Source organism: Parasteatoda tepidariorum, chromosome 8, assembly GCF_043381705.1.
Source record: "Parasteatoda tepidariorum isolate YZ-2023 chromosome 8, CAS_Ptep_4.0, whole genome shotgun sequence".
Lineage (NCBI taxonomy): Eukaryota > Metazoa > Arthropoda > Arachnida > Araneae > Theridiidae > Parasteatoda > Parasteatoda tepidariorum.
Window position 1 is genome coordinate 74,799,658 of NC_092211.1, and position 27,091 is coordinate 74,826,748.

Sequence of the window (27,091 nt, forward strand, 5' to 3'; positions counted from 1 at the left end):
AAAAAAAAAAAAGAATCTTAAAGCTATTAGTTTTATTCTTTCAGCATTGTTTTAAGATTAAAAACATCTGCTTATGATTAATTTCTTTCCCTCTGTTTCCTTTAATCTTAAACGTGCTAGATTTATTTTTGAAGCTTGGTAGTTTTCTGATCAATTTGCTTGTTCTAATGAAATATTGTAGATTTATTTATTTTTTTAAGTTTAAAGTATGATTCAATAAAACATGTAATATTGTTACAAATTATTTAAATTTTTATTTAACATAAAATACTTTTTTATTTTTTTCTTATTTTTATTCATCCGAAGTCTTAGGCAAGTTTTCTTCATAGATGTTGTTTTTTTTTTGTTTTTTTAAATAAATGAAGACATTTATCAATTAAAATTATCTACTTTACTGTTTATTTCTTCTATTAAAATGATGATAGGTCTCAATAGCATAGGGATTAGGGCACTACGCAGCTTTTATCCAGGGTGGCGACCTGAATCCCGCAAAACTTCAGATCAATGGGTACCAGCTTGCTGGTAACTAAAAGCGGCCGATGCGTAATGCTGACCGCATTGCCACCATCATGTCATTAGTTTCGAAGTGGTGAAACCTAAACTTTTTTAACCCCATGGCCAATAACTGGCTGTTGTGAAAATACTTAACTTTTCATTAAAATGATAAAAGAAAGGATTTTGTTCCTTATTTATTACCAGATCAGGAATGATAAGGATTTTTTTCCCTTCACATTTTAACAAGGTTATACATAATTTTCAAAAATTGAGGAATGAAATTTGCGAAAAATGAATTGAAGAAAGGAGAAAGAAATTTTTAGCAAACGGAACCTGAGAATTTTCAAACAAATATTATAAATACTAAATGTGCAGGATTAAATAAATGCTGTCAAACTAAATTGTAAAACAAATTGTAATAATAAAGAAGTAGGAAAATTGAGAGAATGATATTTAATTATTTATTTAATTCCACTTTTTAAACTCAAGTATGTTTGTTTATGTTTCATTTTTGTGGTTAGATTTTTCATTCATTTTAAAATACAAATTTCCCCCCACCTTATTTGGGTTTGTTTTTTAAATGAGAATAAACAACATTGTTTTCCATTTACGAATAAAACAATTGCAAAGCTTGCTTGGGTTACGGATTTATCTGTAAAAGCAATTTTAAATCACTGACCGCACTTTGTTTTATTGTATTGTTAGTTGAAATCTTTGTTTTATTGTATTGTTAGTAATTCACTGAATTATGTCGATATTAATCGAAGATTGCCATTATTCTAAAACTGATTTTCAATAATTCACCAAATTATGTCGACATTAACCAGAAAAGACCACCATTCTCTAACTTCTATCCTTATACATTAACATAAACATTCGGAAGCTAATTAATTATCAGTAACTCATTAAATTATGTTAATATTTACCGGGAAATGCCAACATTCTCTAACTTTGATCCTTTTACATGAGCTTAAACATTCTGAAGCTTATGAGCAGTAACTGACTAAATTACCTCGACATAAACTAGAAAATGACAAACATTCTCTAACTTGGAGCCTTTTATATTAACATAAACATTCAGAAGCTATTTATCAGTTACTAATTAGATTATGTAAACATTAACAGCAAAATATCAACATTTTCTAACTTTAACTGTACGACATTAACTTTAACTGTACGACATTAACTTTAACTGTAATCAACATTTTCTAACTTTAACAACACCAGTACGGTTTTCAACAATATAATAAACATTTTTAAACTAATTATCATTTAGTTCTATAAATTATGTAAACATTTTGTGGAGAATACCAGATTTTTCTAATTTTAGACTTTTTCAGTTACCTAAACGTTCTAAACCTTAATTTTTAGTTATTCTCTAAAATGTCTTTTAACGTGAGCACTTTGCACCTATACACATACACTTATTTATTTCAATCGTGTTTAGAACACGGCGGTAAAAGTTCTTTGACCTGTAAACAATTAACAAAAATAAATAAACAAATCACGAATTTTTATAAATCTATTACAACCATAAACAATATCAAATTACTTCAAAAGGGAGTAGAACGAACAATTCATGTAGTTCTTCTAACATATCGATTTAAAAGCACAGGCATGCCTCTTTATGATCATCTATAAGTACTTTTTATGGATTTTGCAGCATATACAACACACATAATATTCTTGACCTCGAATAACTTTAATCTATTGTTATAGTTGCAATTTTGGCATTGTGATTATGTCACGTTTTGTGCCAACTTTAAAGCCAATTTTTTCTTTTCTTCTTCTGATGCTCCCGTATCATTTTCGAAGCTCAGCAATTGTCTTTGCCTAAAAATTCCCTGACCTTTGAGATAATTAGAAAACATCACGCACGTAAAGGATTATTTTTGTAATGATTTTGTGTGGAATCCACTGAGCTGTGAAATTAGTGTTCAATTATGATTTAGGAGGGCATTTTATAACTGACACAGATTGTAAAGCGAAGGATAATTTTAACCAAATCAGTTTAGTACAGTGCCATTTTTTAATAAAATTTTCTTAGTTTATTGTAGTGTGTCGATTTCATGTACTTTACCGTAATTTATTAATAGAAAAAACGTGTAATTGCTCACAAAAGTAATTATTTTAATTTTTCTAATAATGTAAAAGGTAGCTGACGAGTTTCTAAGATTTTTGTTTCATTTCTAACATTTCGAACAGGAATTTTTTTTTTCTTATTTGTTTTAGAAGTCGGATTATTTGTCCTTTTCTTTTCTTTATTTATCATTTTAAATGTTTCTGTTCTAAAGTTTTTCGTTAATTTCTATCATTTCAAACAGCAATTTCTTTTGGTTGTTTTAGAAGTTGGACCATTAGTCCTTTTAATCTTTTTTTGTTTATTTATCATTTTAAATGTATTTGTTCAGACTTTTTTGGTTATTTCTATGATTTCGAACAGCAATTTTTTTTTCTTGGTCGTTTTGAAAGTGGGATCATTAGTCTTTTAATTTTCTTTGATTTATTTATCATTTTAAATATATCTGTTCAGAATTTCCATTTCAAATGTTGTTTAAACTAATAACTAATGAACAACATGATGTATTTTTCTTCATTTTGCATCTCGGTATTGATGTTAGTCCTTGCTATATAAAATACTTTTCATTTCGTTATGTACGTTTTATTATTTCATTTTATATTTGGATTTGAGTATAGTAAATTTTTTTAATCTAGTAGTGTTTCATGTAGCGTTCATTAATAATGGTTACGGAGATTATATCGGAAATAAACAAAAGTATGTAGTTTTCGACAAATTTATTGAACGTCTTGGGGGGGCTGCGGTGAAAATGCAAGTGAAATTTTAATTTTGTCAATTACTTTTATTACAAGACCCCTTTAGTAAATAAACTGTATAGTTTTTAGTTTTATTTAGGTAAAGTGATTTGCATAGCTATTATAATTGCAGTCTCTAAGGTAAGGATGAAGTACAGCTTAAATCGTACTAATTGATTGCACAACGTATTTTAAATGTACAACAGTTAGAGTAAAGAAAAAAAACTCCATCATACTGAGTAAGAGCAATGTTTGATAACTTTTTTGCGATATGAAAATATTTTGTAAACCTGTTTTAGAAAAGTATTTTATTTCATTTATTGAAATATTTTATAGCTTAGCTTCGATTTGTGACAGCTAATATTTTTTAACATCACATGAATTTTGTTAGAAAAATCCTGTCTTCTCCTTATTATACTTGTCTCTACCTCACACACTAAAGGGTATCTACTTAATTGCTATTTTTTAATAAGCATTTTTCTTTCATTTAAAGGCAAAAAGTTTTAACTCTGTGGTCAATGTATGAATTCTAGTATTTTCCCCCCCTCCTGCTTAGTCAATTTATGAATAATTGTTGACTTGATATCATGTTATTGTAATTTTAAATTACTGTTAGAGATAGTAAATCTGTGATTACTGAAAGAGCACTGCATTTAAAGGTCGTAATAGTAGGCTATTTTTATTCTCACTAAATATACAAGAAATTTTTTTTTTAAAAATAAATAAATAAATAAAATAAAACTTCGCTCATGTTCGATTTGTCTTCATTTGTTTTTATAGTACTACTTTCATTTTGAGTAATATAACATTAAAGTAATAGCTGTTTATCATTCTAGCTGAAGGTTAGTTGTATAATATTTTTAGAATTGTTGTATATTATTTTTAGTTGTATATTATTTTTAGAATTGTTGTATATCATTTTTAGGTGCCAGTTATATATTATTTTTCGAAGACTCTTGTAAGAATTCTTGAATTTCGTTATATTAATGTCATATTTTCTTTTGCCATTTATTTTGCAGTGAAGATCCATTTTGTCGATAGGATAGAGAAAAATGACAAATTCTAAGTTAAAAGATTTTAATGCCAAGTCTAGGATTATTTTTTTTAAAAAAGAGGTTTTAATCAATGTGTCTAACACGTCTTGATTTTAAGTATAGTCAGCTTTTTGAACTAGCATAAAAAAAGTTGCTTTTTTACGAACACCAAGTTTAACATTGTGCAAAAAAGAAGTAGAGCTGAGTTGTGGTATGCAGGCGGTTTAAAATTTAAATTGAAAAACCTGTTATTTCAACAGAACATACGCACAAAAAAAAAGTTATTTTACTAAATACATATAAAATGTAACAATTGTAATGAACTATGTATCAGTACAATGGAAGTAAATCGCTAAAGTTTAGCATATTTAATAACTGAAATTTTTAATTTTTAAGAATATTAAAATTAAATAGTTGTTAACACATAAATATTATTAATTTTCTATGCATTTTTTAATTCTGTGATCTAAAATCAAAAACTGATTAATTTCATTTTTAGAAAATTTTTGTGTATTGAAATCTTCTCTGTGCTGTTTTACATTATTTCTCTATGCATTTTCTCCCTAACATACCTTTTCCCTTTAGTTATTTTTATACTAATAGTTAAACTTTAATCTAAAATATATAAATTGGGAAATTTTATTTGAAAGAGTAATTAATGACTAAAGCCTGACGTCCTAAAATAATTTTATGCATTGCATTCAAAACATGTTATAAATTTAAATAACAAACATTGCTTAAATAACTGAATTTGGTATTAAAAAAAGTTAAGCTCCTACACTACAACATGCGGAAAATAGGTTACAAAAGGAGGGGGGGGGGATTTGATGGATCTAATCATAAGCATTTAACTTTAAATTAATCGTTGAATGGTGATAACTGTGTCGTAAAGATGAATGAAAATCGCTCTCAGAAGAATGATTAAATAGCTTTGAATTAACTGCTTAGCTTCTGGCTTGAATCAATCATATGTTCAAAAAGAAATTATGGAATACCGCCAAGAAATTTTTGCTGAAAATATTTACGTCGTTAAGAAATAAGGCATTTAATTAAAGGAGCATGTTTTATCATCAACAGGTACACGAAGCTATGTAGGGTACGTATTCTTAACCCTACATAGCTTTTTTTAAGCTTTATCTTAGAAATTAAGATGATTTGGGTCATACATAAGAAAAAAGAAAAGAAAACATTTTCATTTATTTATGTTATCTATTTTATTTAAATTTTATGTTATTGATCTATATCAGGGCTGTCCAACTGCAAAGAGCCCACGGGCCAGAATTCCGGTCACTGATCACCTGGCGGGCCGCAGTTTGAAAAAGTTGAACAATAACCTCTTACCTCTTATACAATAACAATTAATAATTGAACTATTAATTATAAAGCAATGGAACAGAAGGATTATAAAAGAATTTGCTTACATTTTAATGGGAAAACTGAGGGCGATCAGCCTGAATAAGAAGTTGGCGGGCCGCACAATATGTGCTAGCGGGCCGCCAGTTGGACAGCCCTGATCTATATTGATAACGTTAAAGGATAGTATTACTATCACGATTAATGTTTTGGGAAAAATTCGTCAGGACAAGTTTAAATTTTTTTTTTTTTTTTTTTGCTTGTTATGATTTGTGTCAGTTAACTATGCAATTCATGTATTGCGGGTCTCTGTAACGTAAGAAAATATTAAAGTATAAGAAGGTATATATTTTAAGAACTTAACATTATTTAAAGCATAATACGAAATAAAAGCTTTATTTTTAATATCGTTAATTTCGAAAGCTTACGTTGATTTAGCTAGAGTTATTTAAGTTGTAAAAGTTATAGACTGTCCGTTATATTTAGATTTGACAATTATTTCTGCACTGTCAAAATAAATGAGTAAAAAGGTTTAACCCACATATCAGTATCCTGAACTACAATACGGTTTAAATTTTTTGCATCTTTAATAAGGTATTACATTGTACCATATTATCATATAATCTCGTTTGAGAACTACGATAATATAGTTCAACTAAACCCGGTATTAAGGTTGCTGTAGCGATATTATCTCAAAATTTCTAGCAGTGTATACTATATTTCGGTTATAAAAATCCTTACAAGTCTTGTAATATTACTCTAGAAGAGCTATACCGAGGGAGAAAATTTTCATGGCAAAATTTTTTTCGCCTCCATCGGCGTTTTAAAGTTTAGCGTAAAGTAATTTCAGGTAAACCTAGCAAACGATGAAGTTTCAAATACTGAAAATTTTATTTCATAATATCAAAATGCAAACAAATTATTTCAAGATTACCTCCTTGCTGCGTAATCTTATGTTATACCAGAATTTGTTTGCATTTAGATAGATAAATTGGGAAAAAAATCAGCATTTAAAATTTCACACTTCTGGGAAAACATGAACTAATTTTTTCTATGCTTTAAATTTTTATTTGTGCAGGCGAAAAAGAATTTGCTATGATGAATTTCTTAAATCTACATTGTAAAAAGTGGATATTTAAATTTCACGAAATTTTCTTCCTTTTTGACGAAACTGTTTTCTGGTATGTGACGAAACGAGAAACGAATTTCGTCAATAGTATAGAAATATTTCGTCATTCTATTTTTTTCTCCAATATATATATATATANAACAGATAAAGTACATCCATGCCTGAAACGGGATTCGAATCGGGGATCTTCCTGGTGGGACAAGGACAACTCCCTGACCAACATACAGACCGGTCATCACTTTTATTTTTAATCGTTTAATCTTCATTCGAGTTGAGGAAACAATTTCATCACATATATGAGAGTTCCCGTTTCGTCACAAATCACTCGATTTCTTAGAGAAATAATTCTCAAAATTAACAAAATATAGTTTAAGGGTAGGCTGAATCGTCAAAAGCGAGTGCTTTATTTCTGAGAGAGTGGCAAGAGCTGTTTAAGTACTAAGGATTCTAAACTGTCTATTAAATTTAATTTGACAAATATTTCTATAGGATGATTGATTCAAGGGGAAGAAAATTGCCGGAAGGAAAGCTTAAAATAAATTTGGTCGGCTGTATCTCATCTTGACACCAGCGCATTTAAATGCTTTACAACTTAGCCGGAATGATTTTCTTCTTTTTGATTTTGATATTATGACACACCGGGAAGAAGAAAAAAGTTTCTAAAAATACACGAATTGTTCAAGCCGTGACAATCTTTAACTCCCTTTCATAATCTCGCGCTTCTACAACTGTCACACTTCCAAAGTTTGATCCCTTGCTGACAAAGGTGTACTGTCACTTCTACTTTTGAAAATCTCTTCTTATAATCTTTATCTTACACTGCAGACATATTTATAATACCTGGCAACTGATTCTTTCACCTATCCAGGGCGTGTCGCACAAAAACTATGTGGAATAATAAAAAAAGGCATATTTTGAGATGAGACTACCAAATCTTGCCTCAGATGCGTTTCCTGCTTCGAACGCATAACAAGGTGTATCGCTCGCCACGCATGCGTGTCATTTGGTGCTTCGTTGAATCCTGACTATGCTGATTTTGTTGGATGGGGTCAAGACACCCACAATTTCATTGTGAGAATTTTTTTGTATTAACTCCCCCACCCTAGAGGGTTTCCGGCAATGATTCATTCAAAATCGGGATCGATAATACGTATACCATCCTTCTTCCTGGAGATTCTGAAGTTTTGTCACCCATGGTTACCCCCAACGGCCGTTGGAGCGATAGCTCTTTGCGCAGACAAAAGTTTGATCTTGTGACAATGATACCTATTCCATGGCATGGGTGAACAGCCTCCCCCATCCCCCAAAGTTTGCGTCCACGTGACTTCTAATTGAACTGTATCCGTTTTCACTTCAGGATTATTTAGGGAATAAAGGAGGTAGATGAATAGGTTTCTGGTGGAAGCGTTGTATAGGTTATTTTTGTATGGGTGTAAAGCAGTTAAATTTATTCATGTTTTCAGAGAAACTTAAAACTCTTTCCCCATAGAGATAATTTGTTAATCGATGTTAAATATATTAGGTTAAAAAGAGTGTTTTAATGTTTAAAAACGGTTAACTGAATTGCAAAATTAATTTTTTGTTATTGTTGTTTGATAATTAATATAATATTTTTGAGAATTAAAATTTTTTTTCTTATTTTTTGGGTTTAATGTATTTTTTAATTATCTACTAACTATTTTTGTGAAGTAGAATGAATTGTTTGCGAAACTCTAGAATTGAGTAAACTCAACTAAATTATGTTATTAAGGAAAGTTAAATCCAGTTTTCTCAATTAATTGTTCTATTTATAATAATTAATTTACATAATAATTCGTTTAAAAAATATTTAAATCTTTTAATGCTTGATTCTTTGCTAATAATCCGTTTTGCTTATAATCATTGTAAAGATTCCTTTATTAGTTATAAAAAAGAATTGTTATCTTGTTTTAAAAATAAACAATTAATCGTAAATATCATCGCATATTAAACATAAAAAATTAGGTTAATAATTTTTTAATGTTTATTTAAGTTATCTTTATTACTAGGAGACTTTGCCCCCTGCTCGCTGGCGCTCACCAATCACCGGAACTGCTTTCATAGTTCATTTCGGATTGCTTCGCAATCCAATGCTCGCTCATTAGATACGTTCTTACCGTCTAGTTTTTGTATACTTTTTTGAATACTGAAGTTCCGAAAACTTTTCACTGTAGAAAATTCTAAACCTGTACATTTACATATAAATTTGAAATTGCAAACAGTTCACATATTTTTCTTACTCACACTACTCTAAATTTCAGTTGCTGAGAAAAGTAACTGTTGTAAGTTTTGTTTTAAAGTCTTTCCCNTTTTTCTTATTTTTTGGGTTTAATGTATTTTTTAATTATCTACTAACTATTTTTGTGAAGTAGAATGAATTGTTTGCGAAACTCTAGAATTGAGTAAACTCAACTAAATTATGTTATTAAGGAAAGTTAAATCCAGTTTTCTCAATTAATTGTTCTATTTATAATAATTAATTTACATAATAATTCGTTTAAAAAATATTTAAATCTTTTAATGCTTGATTCTTTGCTAATAATCCGTTTTGCTTATAATCATTGTAAAGATTCCTTTATTAATTATAGAAAAGAATTGTTATCTTGATTTAAAAATAAACAATTAATCGTAAATATCATCGCATATTAAACATAAAAAATTAGGTTAATAATTTTTTAATGTTTATTTAAGTTATCTTTATTATTACTTGCTTATTAAGTACTTGATTATTGGCTAAAATAGGGAATTTTAAAGAAAATTGTGTACTTGGCACTAAAATTTTGATTATATTATAATGTTTTTAAATTTAAAGTAATTAGTGCATATTAATTCCTGCTGCGGAGGAAAAATTATTTCTTTTTTCACTGAAGCGTTGTTACTTTTTCGACTGCTTAGTATCTGCGCCCAAGGAGAAAGCACTTTTACGGATTTCTAACTAGGTAGGATAAAAATTTACTTTTTCAGACAAGAATTCAAAATTTTATTCGAAATTGCTGTTCAACTTTTTATAATGTATGTTTGGTGAAAATTTATTAGTAATAACTTTAGAAGAATTGAATTTCGCTTTTAAACTGAACTGAACTTAACTGAAACTGAGATTAACCAAGACTCATGAAAGTTATTTTATTTTATTTAAATAACTTTTTCTAAATTAAAGTTAGATGCGAAATTAAACTTGGAAGATACGAATTATTGCATTTTAGTCAGTATTTTTATTGATAAGCTCAATGAAATCTTCTCATGCGGGATTTACACAATCTAAATTATCTGTAATTAAGTTTTAGTTTACTACAATATTCAATAGTTTTAATGTCATTTCGAATAGTTTTTGACTCGTTTTTAATAAATTAATATATGCATACATGAAATTTTGTACCAGACCAGAAGTTCTTATTTCCTCCAAAGACAGGTCAAATAATTTCTTTCTGTTTATTTCGAAAATTTTAATTTTTTAAAAACGAAAAATAAATAACTTTGTAGCGTATTGGTTATCATTATTCCTAATTATTTTATATCAAAAGGCTATTATCGTATTGAGGAATTTTTCAAAATCATTATTAGCTTCGTAGCATACCTTTCATTAATCTATAGTAAACTTAAATATTTATACATTTAACATGTTAGTAAACAGGGGTCTGTTTAGAAGAAATTTTGGGTCCGTTATCGGACCCTTCACAAAATATCTTTTTATAAAAACGGACCCTTTAGAAAATGATTTTTCTTTTAACCGAACCCTTCACAAATTTGTTCATCTTCATTATTGTTTTGTTAATTGAATAAACCCTTCCCAGGGCAGAGAACAAGAAAGATGGATGCAAACGAATTAAGTTTTGTCTTCGGCAGAAGCTTCGTCCTATATTCGTCCGAAATTAATATTCTGCGTTCAGCAGTATAGGCTAAATACCAAATATTTGTATGTTGCATCTCTAATTTAGAAGCAGCAATTGCTGTTTATTTTTGAAAATTAAATTTTTTTTAATTATAATTTTACAGTGTTGAACATAATCTTGTATCTATTTACAATTTAAAAACTGCTTTAAAAAGTTTTTTGCAATAACCGGATCCTATTTGCACAAATTCATAAAAGCAGGACCCTGGTTGAAAAATGTAAGTAATTTTTTCACAATTTCACAAAAACCGGACCTTTCACAAAATGTCTGGACAGACCCCTGGTAAAGACCGCTAAACCCTCCTCCCCCCAGGAGTCCTTATCTATATACTCAGGATAGGCAAAATCGTTCTTGGCACCAGGCTTAGATAAAATGAAAAACTTTCTGCTAACACAAAGTATTAAAAAAAATTCCTTTCATTTTTGAAATGAATCCTCCCAAGAAGGATTCTTTGAGCCGTGGTGGCTCAGAGGATAGAGCGTTCTCCTTCCAATGAGGTGAAACGGGTTCAAATACCAGCGATGGCTGGTCGATACGAAATCCGCACCCGGTTCGTACCGACCACAGTGCTGACGTAAAATATCCTCAGTGGTAGGACGGGTCCCCTTGCCGTAAGGCCAACCGTCGGAGGTTTTTGTGGTTTGTTTTCCTCTCTATAGAACGCAAATGCAGGTTAGTTCCATCTAAAACTCCTCCACGAAAGGAAATTTCTTCCAATACTTGATCCAGAAGTTCCCTTGTCTTCTGGATTAGGTTCAAAATTACAAGGCTACGGAGTTGAACATTAGTTGTCATGTACCCAAAGTTGGGTCGGCTGTTCAACTCCGGTTATAAAATGGATTGTTTATACGCATCCTATCATATATTCCACATGCGTAATTTAATATAAATTTTGTTAATGTTTTTTTTTTTTTTAATTTTCCTGAATATTCCTTACAGGATTCATGTGCAGCCTGCTGAGGGAGATAATCAAAATGGACGCCGAATAGTCTTCGCTAATGTAGAAAAAGATGATGCCGGTACTTACACCTGCAGTGATGATTCAGATAGCGTGTCATTTGAACTTGTTGTCTATCGTAAGTAAAAACTCGATTTTGTAATCATAATTAATCCATTTTTCCAATTTATGTATAAAAAATAATTATTTTATAAAATATTTTCAATATTTTTTTAAAAATCGTTTGAATGTAGTTTTGCTATGATTTTGTTGAATGTACAAAATTTAAATAACTGCTACTTTTTTTCTTTGTTTATAAAAAATATATATATTTTAATTTTAATTTGGATGCTTCTTTAATAAATGCCACAGTGTAGTTATAAAAGGTAAATTTAAAAGTTCTTTCTTACTTTTTTTAAAGTAATATTTTTGTGGAATGAAATTTTTCTCCAAAATCACACCTAATGCCAATTTGTAAATTACACGATTCGTTCGCAAACGATGTATCTCATTATTATTTTTTAGTTTATCTTAAAAATGTTGTTTAAAATGATCTATTTGGTAAAAAGAGAAGCTCCACCTTCCCTCTTTCGCAAAAAAATCATCTTCCGTTATAGCTTGTTTTTATTTTGATTCATGAAGAAGCTATTCTTTATTAATAATTCTTCTGCGAGCCATTTTTATTTCTTTTTAGACTTGTTACATGAAACTTTCTTCCTCTAACCGATTCTTCTTTAATAGTAAGACATTACTTTTAATAATACCCCAAGCATTCGTACCATGTACCAGCCATTACAAAAGCGCAAAAGCATCTGCTTTTTATTTCTGCGTCAGTGAGTTAGCTAACCAAATAAACATCATCCTTCCAGGTCACGTGTCATATTCGATATACTGTTGCCATTCCACTGAAGTTTCTTTTTTCCGCTGCAAAGAAGAAACTTATGATTTTCGTTTGGGACTATCATGGACACGATTTCTCTTTTTTGCTATCTTTACTTTCCCCCTCTTTCATTCGTACTTGCACGAGCTCTATGTATCTGTTGAAAGAATGAGATGTTTGTGAGTGTAATGTCTACTCTGATCACCAAATAAGGTCAGTAATGTACACCTAAGTCTGCAATCGAGAGATTACGCCACTGAGTTAATAGATCCATTTCATGGTATATTAGACACATCATTACTTATGTGCCATTTGTGTCTATGGCACATCGTTTTTGATTCAGGTCGTCAACAGTATCTTAAAGCTTCCGTAAGAGAATTTTGGTGATTATGCGTTCGAATTCAATGTGTACCTTACTATGTGGTACTTTCCTTATGTTTCTTTTCATTTAATGTTGCATTATCTCGTCTGCAATTACTGTTTAAAAAGAATTCGTCGTTAAATTGTTTTTGCCTTCGAAATGACCGAAAGATTATTTGTTGTTTGAGGTGTTTGGTTTCAAAATTAAATTTTGTCAATTTTTTCCCATATTTGTATTTTTAAAAAGGGTAATTTTTATCTTAGAATAATTATTCTTTATTTTGAAATGTCTCTCATAAAGGAATGAGTCCTGAAGAGAACCTTAACGTTTATTTACATCAAGTTTTATTGTATTTGCCGTCTATTGCATTTCTATTTGCCGTCTTTAGCTTATGGATGGTGTTTTCAATAGAAATGTAAACAATAACAATCTCGAGCTCGGGACCTACTCTAGTTCCGGTTAAAAAGTTTGCAGCTGCTTACTACATGTTATTCTGATAGGCGATGTTTCGGATAATTTTGTTTTCAATAAAAGAAATAAATTAGATAATTTCTGAGCTCAAATCTGCCGTCTTTCATAAGATATTAAAGTTATTATGTAATTCTGGTGAGTTTGGAGTGAAAATGTGTTTTAGTTATTTTGTTATTTATTATTAAAAAAGGTGACATGGTTGCTAGATTTTGAATAACTCGCTTTTTTTGGCAGTCTTGATTTGGCCTCTTTCCATTTGTTTATTACTGTTTGTTCGTGTTGCAAGCTGTGCACCTTCTTACGTTAGTGTTAACACTTTTAGTATTGTAAGCACAAGTATTGTTAGCATTATAAACATAAGTAATAAGTAATCAAATACATTGTTTGCAAGAATCTCAAAACACAATGATGCCAAATGGCTTTAAAATACAACTGAAACAGTAACCCGGAAATTTAGGCAGTCCCGAGCTTGCAGCGTTCCCTAGTGTAGAAAACACCATCCATTATTTTATACATTATTTCGAAAAACAAAATAAATACAAAATGAAGGGAAATAATAAAACTATTTTTTTTAGTTATTTTGTTTATCCTTATTATTTTTAGGAATTACAGATGAGGCATAAAATAAGGCCTAAAAATCTTAGATAAACTTCAGTTTGAATCAAAATTAAATCGTCAAAAAATGTAATTTTAATTTACATTAAAAACTAAAAAATTTTTGCGATAAAAATATTTTTACGATTATTTAAAACAAATGCCTCATTGAAATCGTATTATCTTGAGTAAAAAAAATTTTTTTGTTTCTATATAAAGCAATGGTTTATTCGAGCAACCATGAAAATTGATTCAAATACACCCTTATCATTTTATCTGCATTTGTACCTATTCAAAATGCTATTTTTTAAATATAATTTATAAACGTATTCTTGCCATATTAAATTACAATACAATTTTCTTCCTAAGAATCGTTGCATTTTTTTCCCTCTGTAGACAATGTTATGACGTGAAGTACTATGAAATAAGGATGATTTAATTCTGGCATTTTAATTTGGATAATGACCGTTAGTTAAGTCTAGCGTTGCTTTAACGACTGCTTAAATCCCAGTGAAAGCAGTGGAATTTTCTATTATATGTAATGGCCATTAAAATGTGTTTCAGTTATGACCGTTGGTCTCAGTGCTGAAAGCTTTGAGTTCAGAAAACTGGAGTGTAAGTTTTAATAAATATTGCATTCCGTTATTAAATTGTTGCTCCAAATTCAATCAATAGTCATAATTTTTTTAAAATAGTTTTTAGGTAGATATTATCGCAACAAAATAAATTAACAAAATTGACAACAAAATAAATTGTCATCAGACTATGTTTAATCCCTTAATGATATGTGACACTTTGGTGAAAATGTGCCATCATTTATTTTTTACGACATAAATTATATTTCAGTATCAAGCGTTTGGTTAATAATGCAGCTATTTTTTTTTCCTTCCAAGATCGACTCGTAAGTCGACTTGCAACGATCAAACGAAAGTCTTTAATTTGATTATTTAATTAATTTGCATTAAGCTAGTATTTTGGTAAATACAATGAAACAATAAATAACTGGAGGAAAATTTTCTGGTTCAAATATTTTTTTACAATTATTTTAATGCCCAAGACAAGAAAACTTTTGTTAGCCGAATATAACACTAACGAATCGGGAAAGTATTCCAATTAGATGTTCGAATTCAGTTATTCTTTAGTGCTATAAAACAAACAGAACCTATTTTTCCCCAAGAAATCATTATTTATGTGACAAGGACATATTTGTCAAGATATTTTGAACGTAAAAAAGTGTGTATTGAGCAAAGAAATGGATGACTGAAAGATCCATTCGTCGCAGCTGGCACACCCTTTTTCATTCCTTTTTCCGAACGCCAAACAAAATAACTCCACCAAAGGGAAATATACTTGCTCCACGAAAAAGAGTTCTGGTTCTCATCCGGTTGTTCCGAAGTAAAATCGATACCACATCGTTGCCAACTCCACTGACGTAAAACGGTGAAATAAAGGATGCTACGAGCCCCGGCAATTCCCGACACTTTTCGTTCACTACCATGCTAATGAATTCGAAACGTGTCGGTTTTCAAGTCTTTTTCGAATGGTTGTTGGCGCAGATAGCTTTTTTCTCCTTCAATCCTGTTTTCTGCGTCCTATCATAAAAATATCGACAGTTATATGACGTGTTTAAAACATTTTGAAAAATGAGTTGAATTGTTGAGATGTCGTTAGCAATATAAAATGATCGATTTCGAGTGTTGGCATAAATTTTATTCTGGTTTGAAGTTTTGCAGTGAGAACTCCTGCGTTCTTTTATTTGAGGAGGGTTGTTTCTAAGTTTTGTTTGAAATATAACAATATCGACTTTTGTTTACCGAGAGCTTGTTCTGATAATGAATATAAAGGTGTGTTGTTTAAACTGTAGATGGTGGGAAAAATGCTGCGAACCAAATTTATCAAGTGTATAACATAATTTTTAGTTTTCGAAAAAAAAAAAAATTATAATAATAATAATAAATAAATAAATAATAATAATATTTAATTTGAACACTTATTCATTTATTTAATTTGGGTTACGACATCTTATTTATGCCACGATATTTCCCCTCCCCTTAAATGATAAATATCTAAAGGGAACACTGAAAAAGTTTAGACTTGAAAGTCCCAAAATCGATATCTATTTAGTGAAGGGAATCAAGTTCATTCATATAGTCCATTTAAGTCCATTTTGGGTGCACGATTCACCAACAATATGTCTTAGAATTATCTGACCATCTTTATCGCGCAATGACGCACAAAATAATTTAGATCTGAATTTTATTGCTTATGCATGACTTAAAGCACAAAATATATTTTTGGCGCCATTTTATTGTTAGTTGTTCTCTAAAATATCAAGCTTTGTCTTTAAGAATTCTCCAACATTTCTCAGTGTATGTTTGTTATTCTGCTCTATTTTTGTTCTGTTTGTTATTCTGCTCTATTTTTGTTCTATTTGTTTGTATCTTTACTGAACTACTCTAAAGTCATATATTCCAGGGTTCGTAGTTGCTCTGACATTCCTGATGAAAAATATTTTATCCTTCTTATTTTTAACTTTTTATCCTGTATATTCTATTTTCTACGTATACAAATGTGGATTTTAAAATAGTTGATTTTAAGAATCGAAAGCTTTGCATTTTCGACGATCTAGCCTCTTTTTATTTTAATTAATATAATGTCAGAAAAAATAGCAAAATTCGATAATTCAAAGTAGGGGACCGCCCACTAATAATATGCATGGTTCAGTCAGACAAATATTACCCGCAGAATTAATTATTTCAAACTTTTTGGGACTTTTGCCATTTTATGAATAAAAAAACTGAATTTTTTGGTTATTATATAAATTTCAATGTTAATTAATGTATAATTAATGTAAAGGTTGTATGTTATGGGTCAAAATTAACGGTTACTAACCCAATCACTTATTTATTATTTATTTATTATAAAATTTCAATGTTAATTAATAATTAATTGAAGGGTCATGGATCACTATAAGGAAAAATTAATGGTTGCTATTAACCACTTTTCCACATTATTGCCATGTTTACTTTAAACATAAATATTTATTGGAATTTGATAGCCATTGAGTTATCAAGTATCTGGCAAAATATTTGATAATTTATATGTTTGTAACGAACTACCGGCGTCATTAAAATGCTAACTGCTATTTAATTGAACCTCTAGTGCCCAAAAGGTAAAATTTCCCGACAGGTAATACGTGTACTGAATTTCAATTGAGAAGTATTATTATATGTTTTACTTGATAAAAATTTCAAATGTGGTGACAATTTGGGTAAAGTATAGTGGGACAATTGTTACAATTTAGTACTAATACATTTTTACAACTAAGGCCTATCCCAAATCATCACCAACACATACAAATAAAGTATAAAAAAAATATCTGTCCAGAAATAATGATCACAAGGGATAGAATTAACTTAAGCAATTTTAATGATGATCAACTCAATTATCAAGATTTACTCATGAGAATAAATTTGACCATGTGGCATAATAAAATAAGATCATTACAAATTATACTATATTACTATATACTATATTAAATTATACTATACAAATTATATTATATCAACATGTGACAAACAGATTTGAAGAATCTTTAAGAAAAGGGAATCACTGCTGGAGTTAATAAAATCTAAAGTCACTTATCTTGCACATGTGCTTAAAAATGTTGAGGAGCTGATGATCTATTTGTAAGTGGCAGGATATTATTCGCTGGATTTATCTTAATTGTTCAGTCCTGTTGCAGCCATTCTTTCAGGGTAGATGTATCTTTATTCTTCAGAATTTTCTACCAAAAATCCTTTTCTCCACTTCTTCTAGCAGCTAGTCCAGTCCTCTCCCCTCTCTTCCTCACCTCTCTCCTGCCCCTCTTCACAGGTTTTCAACCCTTACACAAAAATTGGCAGACCAAAACTGCTTAATTTATTTACAGAGAGGCTATCTAAAACAGTCAGACAGTTTGGGCAGAAATAGGCTCACTGATAGTCATAAAAAGGAAAGAGAGTTGTAGCAACACTACACAAATTTTTCGACTTTTATTAGCTTAAAATAATTTTGTTTTACTTTTTTAAAAAGTAACATTTTTAATATAATGTGTAAAACAGAATTAAATCTTGATTCTAATTTGGAATAATATTGTTTAAATTCTATTTCTCTCCTGAAATAAAGCTTCACTTCTGACAAATTATTACTCATACGTTTAAATACTTTCAGAGTGATTCAGAATCAAATTATATTGCATCCCTACGAAATCATATTTGCATGATAGATAAAAATTCAGTTCCCCTTCAAAGCGCGTGCCGTATGGTGTGTTTTGTTTAGTTTTTGCATGATACTTACTCCCCCTATGCCTCAAGGCTCACAGTCGTAATCCCATGTGCTTATCGATGATTTATTGTTACCTGATCCCCAACTGAAATGAATCAAATTTTAATCTGATTCAGATTGAGACATAAGATAGTGTTTTTTTTTTTTTTTTAAAGCTCTGTGCTGACAAAATTGTTCTGAATTTTAATCTAATTTTGACTTTTGATCAAATCGAGTGATAGTTTAAGGTTTTTCTTTTTACCTCAATTTCTGTGAGTTAAGCAAGTTCAGAGAGTATAGTAGTTTTTCTTTTCTTCTCCATTTTAAATTTATGTTATAAGATCAACTTTACTCCCCGAAAATTTGTCAGACTTTGGAAATAATAATTATTTTTTTGCACCCTATAATGTTCTCAACAAAATCTGTATATATAACCGTCGTTGAACAGCCGACCCAATTTTATGGGTTTACGGCTACTAATGTTCAGCTCCGTAGCCTTGTATTTTTGAACTCTATCCAGAAGACAAGGGAACTCCTGGATCGAGTATTGTGAGAAATGTGCCTTCGTGGAGGACTTTTTGATGGAGCTAACACGCATTTGCGATACATGTAGAGGAAGACCACGAGAACTTCCCACGGTTAGCCTGACACCAAGGGGACTCTAATCCATGTTTCGTTTACAACTGAGGATATTTTACGTCAGTACTGTGGTCGGTGCAAGCCGGATGCGGAATTTGTATCGACTGGGATTCGAACCCGGTTGGCCGCATTGGACTGCGAACGCTCTATTCCCTGAGTCATCGCGGCTCCAACAAAACCTATAGAGAAAAACAGTTGTAGATCTGAGTGAAAAATTGTTAATGATAACGTTGTATTAGAAACAGATATCATAAACTGGGCTAACTTCGCTAGATTTTTAAAACATGATTTTCACCGTCCTGAATAGTTCGTGACAGAAACAATAGAGAAAGACAGTTAAGGAGCTTAGTTCAAAATTTCTACTCATTTTTGTATTAAAAACAGATACCATGAAATGGGACAACTTAGGCAGATTTTTTGATTTTTTGTTTTTGTCCCAATAATATCAATAGAGGAAAATAATTGTAGAGCTTAGTTGCAAAATTTCGTTGTATCAGAAACAGATGCCATAAACAAGGACAATTTTGTCAGATTTTTGAAATAGAATATCTGATGCCCTTGCAGGTACAAGATTGAAACAGTGGAAACCGACAGTTGAAGAAAGAAGTTGAAGTTAACTTATGATATCGCGCTAACAATGCTGCTAAACGTTGAAACTTTTTTAGTGCTGTTAATTTTTTTCTTTTTTTTACTGACATACAGCATGCAAATAGTTTATAGTTTAGTTATACTTATATAAATAAAAAATAAAAAAAATTATTACAAACTAATACTTCCTTTTCATTTCAACTTCTGGTGCATACATGTGGAACACTAGACTTGCAAAAAATGAATTTTTTCCCTCCCTCCCGAAAAAAAAAAAAAAAAAAAAAAAAAAAAAAAAAAAAAAAAAAAAAAAAAAAAAANAAAAGAAAGAAAGAAAAAAAAAAAGAAAAGAAAGAAAGAAAGAAAGAGGATGCTTGAAAATATTTTTCTACGCTTTCAGTTCATTTCTTATTTCAATTTCCATTTTACAGCTTTTGGATCTATATATAAATATATATATATTTATAAATATATATGTGCATGTGCACAACGATGTTTAATTGAAGCAGAAAATAAATCTAAGCTGTGATTTTTTTTTGTTGTTTTTTTTTTGTTGCCGGTTACTGTGGTTCCACCTTAAAATTTTACAATCGTTTCGAGAGAAAGAATACAAATCCAGGCATACTTAAACAATACTAAATAAAACAAACTAATTGACATACCCATTATTAACGAAAAAAAATCTCCATCTTCGTCAAGTAATGATGTTTCTATTTCACTATCATCTCCTTTCCATGCGTTTTTTATCTGCCTAATTATATATTCCTCAAAGAAAACAAACAATAAAAGTCTTTATAAAATAGCATCTCTGTATTCATATGATACTCCTTCATTTAATGTCCAATTATATCTTTACATTTCAGCGTGGTCCTCTTTAACCACTTTTTTCAATGTATGTATACATTTAATGTTTGTATAACTAGCTGTTGCTTTCCCCTCTCTCTTCTAACAACTGACCTCCAAAGCCCCTTTGACCATTAGCTACAAAATTTCCCTACGCCTTGCTCACGCACCCTCACTTGTGTAGTTGCATTTCTTTTATTTGGAAGGAAAAGGAAGAGTTTATTCTGTTAAATAGAAGAGTTCAACGGTTAATTGAGTTATAATGTTATATTTTCTGCATTGAAACTGTTTTTAGGTGTATTACAAGTTTAAATTGGCGTGAATTCTTAGTTTTGTCTATTATTGAACTAGGCATTTGTACTAAAATAAAAATTGATGTGTTGTTGAATAAAAATCAAAAAGCATGAAACCTTTTATTTAGTAGGATAATAAATTAAGTTTGAAATTGTGGATGAGTAAAATATTCTTTTCTTATTTTGTTCTTTAGAGAAGATACTTAATTGTTAAGGAGATAGTTATTGTTGTTATTAGTTTTGTGTTTCAAGTTGTCATATAGGTTTTGTTAAATAATTAATTAACTTTTGAATTTTAAAAATCATGTAGAGGATATAAGTATTTTCGGGTATTTTAAGTGGGATAGTGCAAAATGTTTTTGGGTAACACTGTCTAAAGTAATAATTTATTTTTAAAATCTATGGGTGTATTGATTAAATTATATAATATTTATTTATTTAATTATTGTTTTTCATCATCACATATTATTTTTTTTTTCAAAACTAATTGTATGCAGAAATTAAATGTAAATGTGAATCAAAGTAAATGTTGAAAGTATTTCTCTTAATTTTGTTGATAGCTTTATTTAAAGTTAGGGGAGTGTCGGGTACCCCCGCCCAATGTCAATTTCATGTGTATAGAATATGAATGGTGTAGTTTTTTCAAGTCAATGGGCCATCTGACATTAATTGTTATATTAAAAAAAGATTATTTTCAAAGTTTCAAGTATTTATGCAGCTGGTAACATGGTAAACAATAGTTTTGAAAATATGTTGAATACAGTAGTCAAATTTTTTAAATTTCTATTTTTTAAAGTTAAACTATTCTTTTTTTGGTTTATTCTTTTCGCATTATTTAATTAGATAATAAAACAATAGAAACATACCAAAATATTGATTATTACTCAATATTATACAGAAATATAAGCAATACTCCTGAAGTGGATAGGGCTACCCGACTCTCCCCTAATTATCAAATATATTTGTTAGTTAAGATAGTAAGATAATAATGCATGATTGGGAAGATACAATAATAAAGTGGAAAAAAATAGATGCAATATAACATTACATATAAGATTGAAGCATTAATCGGTTATGTATTGGAAAAGGAAATATAATAAGTTGTGTTGGTTTATTTGAGCTAACAGTGTTCAGCAAGTAAATTTCGAATTAAAGAGCTCAGTAAAAAAAATAAGTTACATTTTGCAAACACTCAAACTTACGGGTCTGAAAACATGTTACGTTTGGTCATAGTACGGAAAATATTTTACTTTCTTCTTAAAGAAGCTTTTAATAGAAAAATGATTTTAAATTAACTTTCCTTTGTTTTAAACACAAATAAATTTTTAAATTCGCAGAAATATCCCTTAACATGTCTTACTACTTAGTTCATTAATTGTAAACTATACTTAAACATCTTATCATGCATCCAATAACTTTCTTCAATCAGGTAACTGTCCATTCGATTCATTATAATGGCTTTTCTGTCCCTTTCAAAAGGCTTCTTAAAACAGACTAGTGTAGTTAAGTTACATTTTGCAAACACTCAAATTTGCGGTTCTTAAAACATGTTATGTTTGGTCATATTTTGGAACTTAATTCCTTCTTAAAACTGTTTTCAGTAAAAAAAAATGTTTTTAAATCAAATTTTTAGAACATCAACAGTATTTAGAACATCAAAAGATGATCTAAGCACTTAAAAAAACTCATTTTTTAAATTCGCAGCAATATCCCTTAACATGTTTTACCACTTAGTTCATCAATTGTAAACTATACCTAAACATCTTTTAATGCATCAAGTAACTTTCTTCAACCAGTTAAATGTCAACTCGACTCATTATAATGGATGTTCTCTTTTTCAAAAGGCTTGTTAAAACAGACTAGTGTTGTTAAGTTACATTTTGAAAGCACTTAAATTTACGGTTCTTAAAACATCGTATGTTTGGTCATATTTTGGAAATTAATTTCTTCTTAAAACAATTTCAGTAGAAAAAGATATTCTAAGCACTTAAAAACTCATTTTTAAATTCGCAGCAATATCCCTTAACATGTTTTACCACTTAGTTCATCAATTGTAAACTATACCTAAACATCTTTTAATGCATCAAGTAACTTTCTTCAACCAGTTAACTGTCAACTCGATTCATTATAATGAATGTTCTCTTCCTTTCAAAAGGCTTGTTAAAATAGACTAGTGTAGTTACATTTATAATCATCCATTTCGAGCATCTGCAACTAGTGTTGTCCACAATTCCCCACACAAAGCTCTGAAGATGCGACACGCTGCAATTAATTCCTAAACTGGTCCGCACGCCGGAAATAAAACTTCAACACTAATCCCCCACGCATGCTTCATGGCATTACTCCATTATAGAGTAACGCCATGTTCTGCTTTAATTAATGCCTCTCGCCTCTAGCAAATAATGGATAGTTTCATGTCCCCACAGTATTCAATAATGGATGATGACATCAAAGCGATTTATAGATACAAATTTCTACCCACCCCCTTTTCTTTTGTTTGTTGTTCTTTCTAATCTTTTCTTAAGATGATTGTGAATTGGTTCCGTTCTCTGTTATTATGTTGATTTATTCCTTTTTGAGCGAAATGTCTCAGACCGCTAATGAAGGGGGTTAAAAACGGTTATTATTTTCGAGAGAAATAAAATGATATTTGCTTAATGAAAATATCCACCTACATTGGATAGAGCGTCTCATTATATTTCTCTTTTTTAGGTAACGGTAACTTTCAAATATTGAAACTTGCGATGCAAAAAATAATTTTTATGCATTTAATGTATTGTTTGGGTGATATATTTAAATTTGTTTTTAAATTTCTGTTTCCTTTGATGAAGGATGTTGACGTGTTATATTTGAAAAATTGTCGACGTCCAATTTTTCTTAATGGACGTTGTACATTTCCCTAACATAAAAATAGTTTTAGGTTAACCAATATTATAAATCTGTTATCTTATTTTCAAATGATAAATATGGGAACAGAACTCCACTTTTTTGACAATTCGACTGTCTGGCTCCATTTTCGTTGAAATAAAGTAGATGCTTTTAGCGTGATCTTTTGTGCTTCCATCGCGTTCCCGAAAGCCGAAAAATTCTCTGGAACATTGGGAAATTGCCAAGTTTGCTTTCCAAAATTGATTAAAATAAATTTACGCATATGGATAGGATATATTCTCCTTTTTAGCTATTTGTGGTAGGCAGGTGCGGCTATAGAGTAGAAACATGGCAAATAATAAGACAAAATATCCATTTCACTAAAGGTCTAAAGTATGCTAACTATTTTCTGGATTTGAGTTTTTTTTCTTTTTTGTTTGTATGTTAACGCTGTTTTTCGAAGCTTTGTCGCCAAGGAAAATAAAAAAGCCATAATTTAAGTGCCTTACACTTGAAGCAATGCAATGTTTTAAACTATATTTATAATCTTGCCTTGAATACGGTTGGGTGTACGCGTTTTTTTTACAATCTGCATAACACAGTCACGGTGGCTTCAGAGGATATTGCGCTCTGATCTGCTCCCAGATCGCTTCGATCCCAGTTCTGACATTAAATATCCTCAGTGATGGTGGGTTGGAATCCCCTTGCCTTCAGGCTAAATGTGGGAGGTTTTCGTGGTTTTCTTCTCCATGTGATGCGGGTTAGTTTCATAAAAACAGTCCTCCAAAGGCTAGTTTTCTCCAATGCTTGATCACTTGTCTTTTGGGTTGGGTTCAAAATTACAAGGCTATGGAGTTAAATATTGATAATCGTATTTTCAGAATAGAATCGGCTATTCAACGCCGACTATTAAAAATAAAATAAAGTATACATAACAGAAAATGATTAAGAATCTGAATTATTATCATTATTAATGTTGTTATTTCCTGTTTTATATAAATGTAGAATTTGTTTCTTTAAATAAAGTGTTTTTATATTTTGTCAGGAAATGGCGAGTCTTAAAATAGACCTCATTAATAGCGTGAGTCAAATCAAATTTTCTCTGCGATTTCATTAACGGATAAGTGAGGTTGAAATAATTATTTCTTGAAGCACTTATCATATCTTACCTTGCCACCATTGTCTTTGGAAATGGTCGACTACGTAATCCTCGTGTCGTGAGCAATACTTGATAAGCTGTTGACATAATTGACAACTTTTCCATAGTTAATCCCGAACACTAATGCACCCATAATCCCTCTTTCGATGGCAATATATATTATTCTCTTGATTGAAGAAAATAGTATATGGAACAGTTTTACCTTTTATATGGACACGACTCTTTTTAATTTTCTGCCTTCTCGTCAATTTTAGCGTCAGTTGGTTTGAATTCTATTTTAATTTTTATTTATTTATTTTGGCAAAAAAAAAATTTTTAGAAAGAAGAAAAAAACTTATAAAAAAAATGCTGAATTCTACTAATTAATTTTTCGGAAATTGCTTTTATGCTAAGTAAGTTGATGAGGTTTGATATTTTAATGAGTTTGAGTGAATTATCTTTAAAGTTTTTCCATGGCTGTTTTATTTTATTTTATTTTCAGAGAAGTAAAGATAATGCCTAGCCTCAAGTTGCAGGTTTACATTTTTACTACTTACAAAGCCATCTGTCGGTAATTTTTTGAACTAAAACCAGGAACTTTTGCAGGAAGAATTGATGCCCTGTAACATTTATCTGAAAGAGTTTTTCATTTTTACTTTTAAAATAACATTAACCGTTTTCTAGTTACAAATATTTGAAAACCGTCAGTCTTTTTTAATGACAACCTGTATATTTCCTAATAGCATTATGCAGGATTCATAGTTGTCCTTGTACGCGTTTAGAACATTCCATTTTCTGCAAATGCAAATTGGGAAATAAATAATCGATTTGAAGAATTAAAAGTTTTTGATTTTCGATCCAACACCTTTTGTATTTTAATCAATAATAATAGGAAAAATCTCAAAATTTTAATAGCCCAGTTTTAAAAACCGTTCACTAATTACAAGTATATACGTAGTTGTTCAGGCCTTATATGCAGGTTTCATTGTTTCAAACTTTTTGGGAGTTTAACAAACATTTTACGAAAACGAAATGCAGATAACAAGTTAAAATTATCAAACTTTCATGTGATAAATTTATCATAGTCAGAGGAAGTGATATTAAACCAATGAAACTTATATTTAATAATTATTATTTTTAGCAAACACAGTAACAAATAGTGTAGGTCTTGTAGTTTCACAATTATTGATTTTTCTTCTTCAGCTGATATTAAAAAGGATTAATTCCAATGAACTATACAGCAATCGTATCATATAATTTTTCAAACGGTTAATTGGAGGATCACCCACCAAATTGCTTTCGGACAAAAATGTTAACCGGGATATTTACCGTGTTTCCGTTTCGAGATTATTAAAACCTTACTTCAAAAATTTTCTGAATCAAAAGTTTTGAACTCGATTACAAACGCTAATTAAATTTTGGTATGATGGATTATTATCTTATTGATACTGGTTATTTTTTAAATGTAACAGTACTATAAAATTTTTCCTTGCATTTATTTGAAACTATTTTATAATTTATTCAGTATTGATTAAATTATACTGGAAACTTCTTTTTCTATGCAAAGTGATTCCGAATTTTAAAAATAGTTATTTTTATTTATTTTTTGCTTAAAAATTTGCTTGTATTTCATTAGTTCGCCTCTTTTTATAAATCGTATACTGTTTCAAAAGTGTCCTGATTTTGTCGTTTTTTTAATTGAATTTTATTTTTTGAATTTAATTTTATGTTCTGATTTTTTTCTTTATCCCACCTCGACGCATGCATTTTATTTAATAAATTTTCTTTATAAAATTTTATGTTTTCAACATTATAAAAATCGATAAATATCGCATTCTTATTGGGCAGTAATATTTGCGTATTTTTTAAACACTTTAATTTAATATAACTAACATTCTAATAATTCTGTAAACCTTATTATTACGTTCTAAAATATATTTTCAAAACAATTGAATAACATAATACCCATATCTCTAAATTATCCAAGTTCAAAAGTTTTGTTTTGCCAATGAAGCCTCTCGTCTGCCGCCATCTTTAAAATTTCCATTAAAACAACAGCTGTTTCATATGAGATTCACGAAGTATCTTTTTTCTTTCAACCATAGCGAAGAGGATCAATCTATAATTCTCTAACTGGGCATGATAATGAGAAAAAATGGTCGTTCCTTTATTTGCTTTTTCGAACCTCTAGAGTTAAACGAATTTGTGTTCTTTAAAAATGCTTGTGCGCCTTAAAATTTTTACCTATATGATTTGATTTTCTATTTTTTTTAAAAAAAATATATAAATATAGTATACAGCCTTATTAATGTCGTAATGTTTTTGAAAAAATAGTGCCTTGATTTTTTTTTTCCTACCTCGTCGCCTGCATTATATTTATTAAATTTTCTTTATTGAACTTTATTTTTCCAACATTATAAAAATCAATAAATAGCGCATTCTTA

The 27,091-nt window shown here is 29.7% G+C and overlaps 1 protein-coding gene across 1 annotated transcript in view; it reads left to right on the forward strand.

Annotated features, from left to right (window-relative positions):
- LOC107448616 (neural cell adhesion molecule 1) overlaps positions 1-27,091 on the forward strand; it is a 136,076-nt gene that overhangs the window by 82,559 nt on the left and 26,426 nt on the right. Inside the window, exon 3 of the mRNA XM_071184238.1 lies at positions 11,673-11,809. Within this exon, the coding sequence (XP_071040339.1) occupies positions 11,673-11,809 (137 nt within the window). The remainder of the gene's footprint in view (positions 1-11,672; positions 11,810-27,091) is intronic.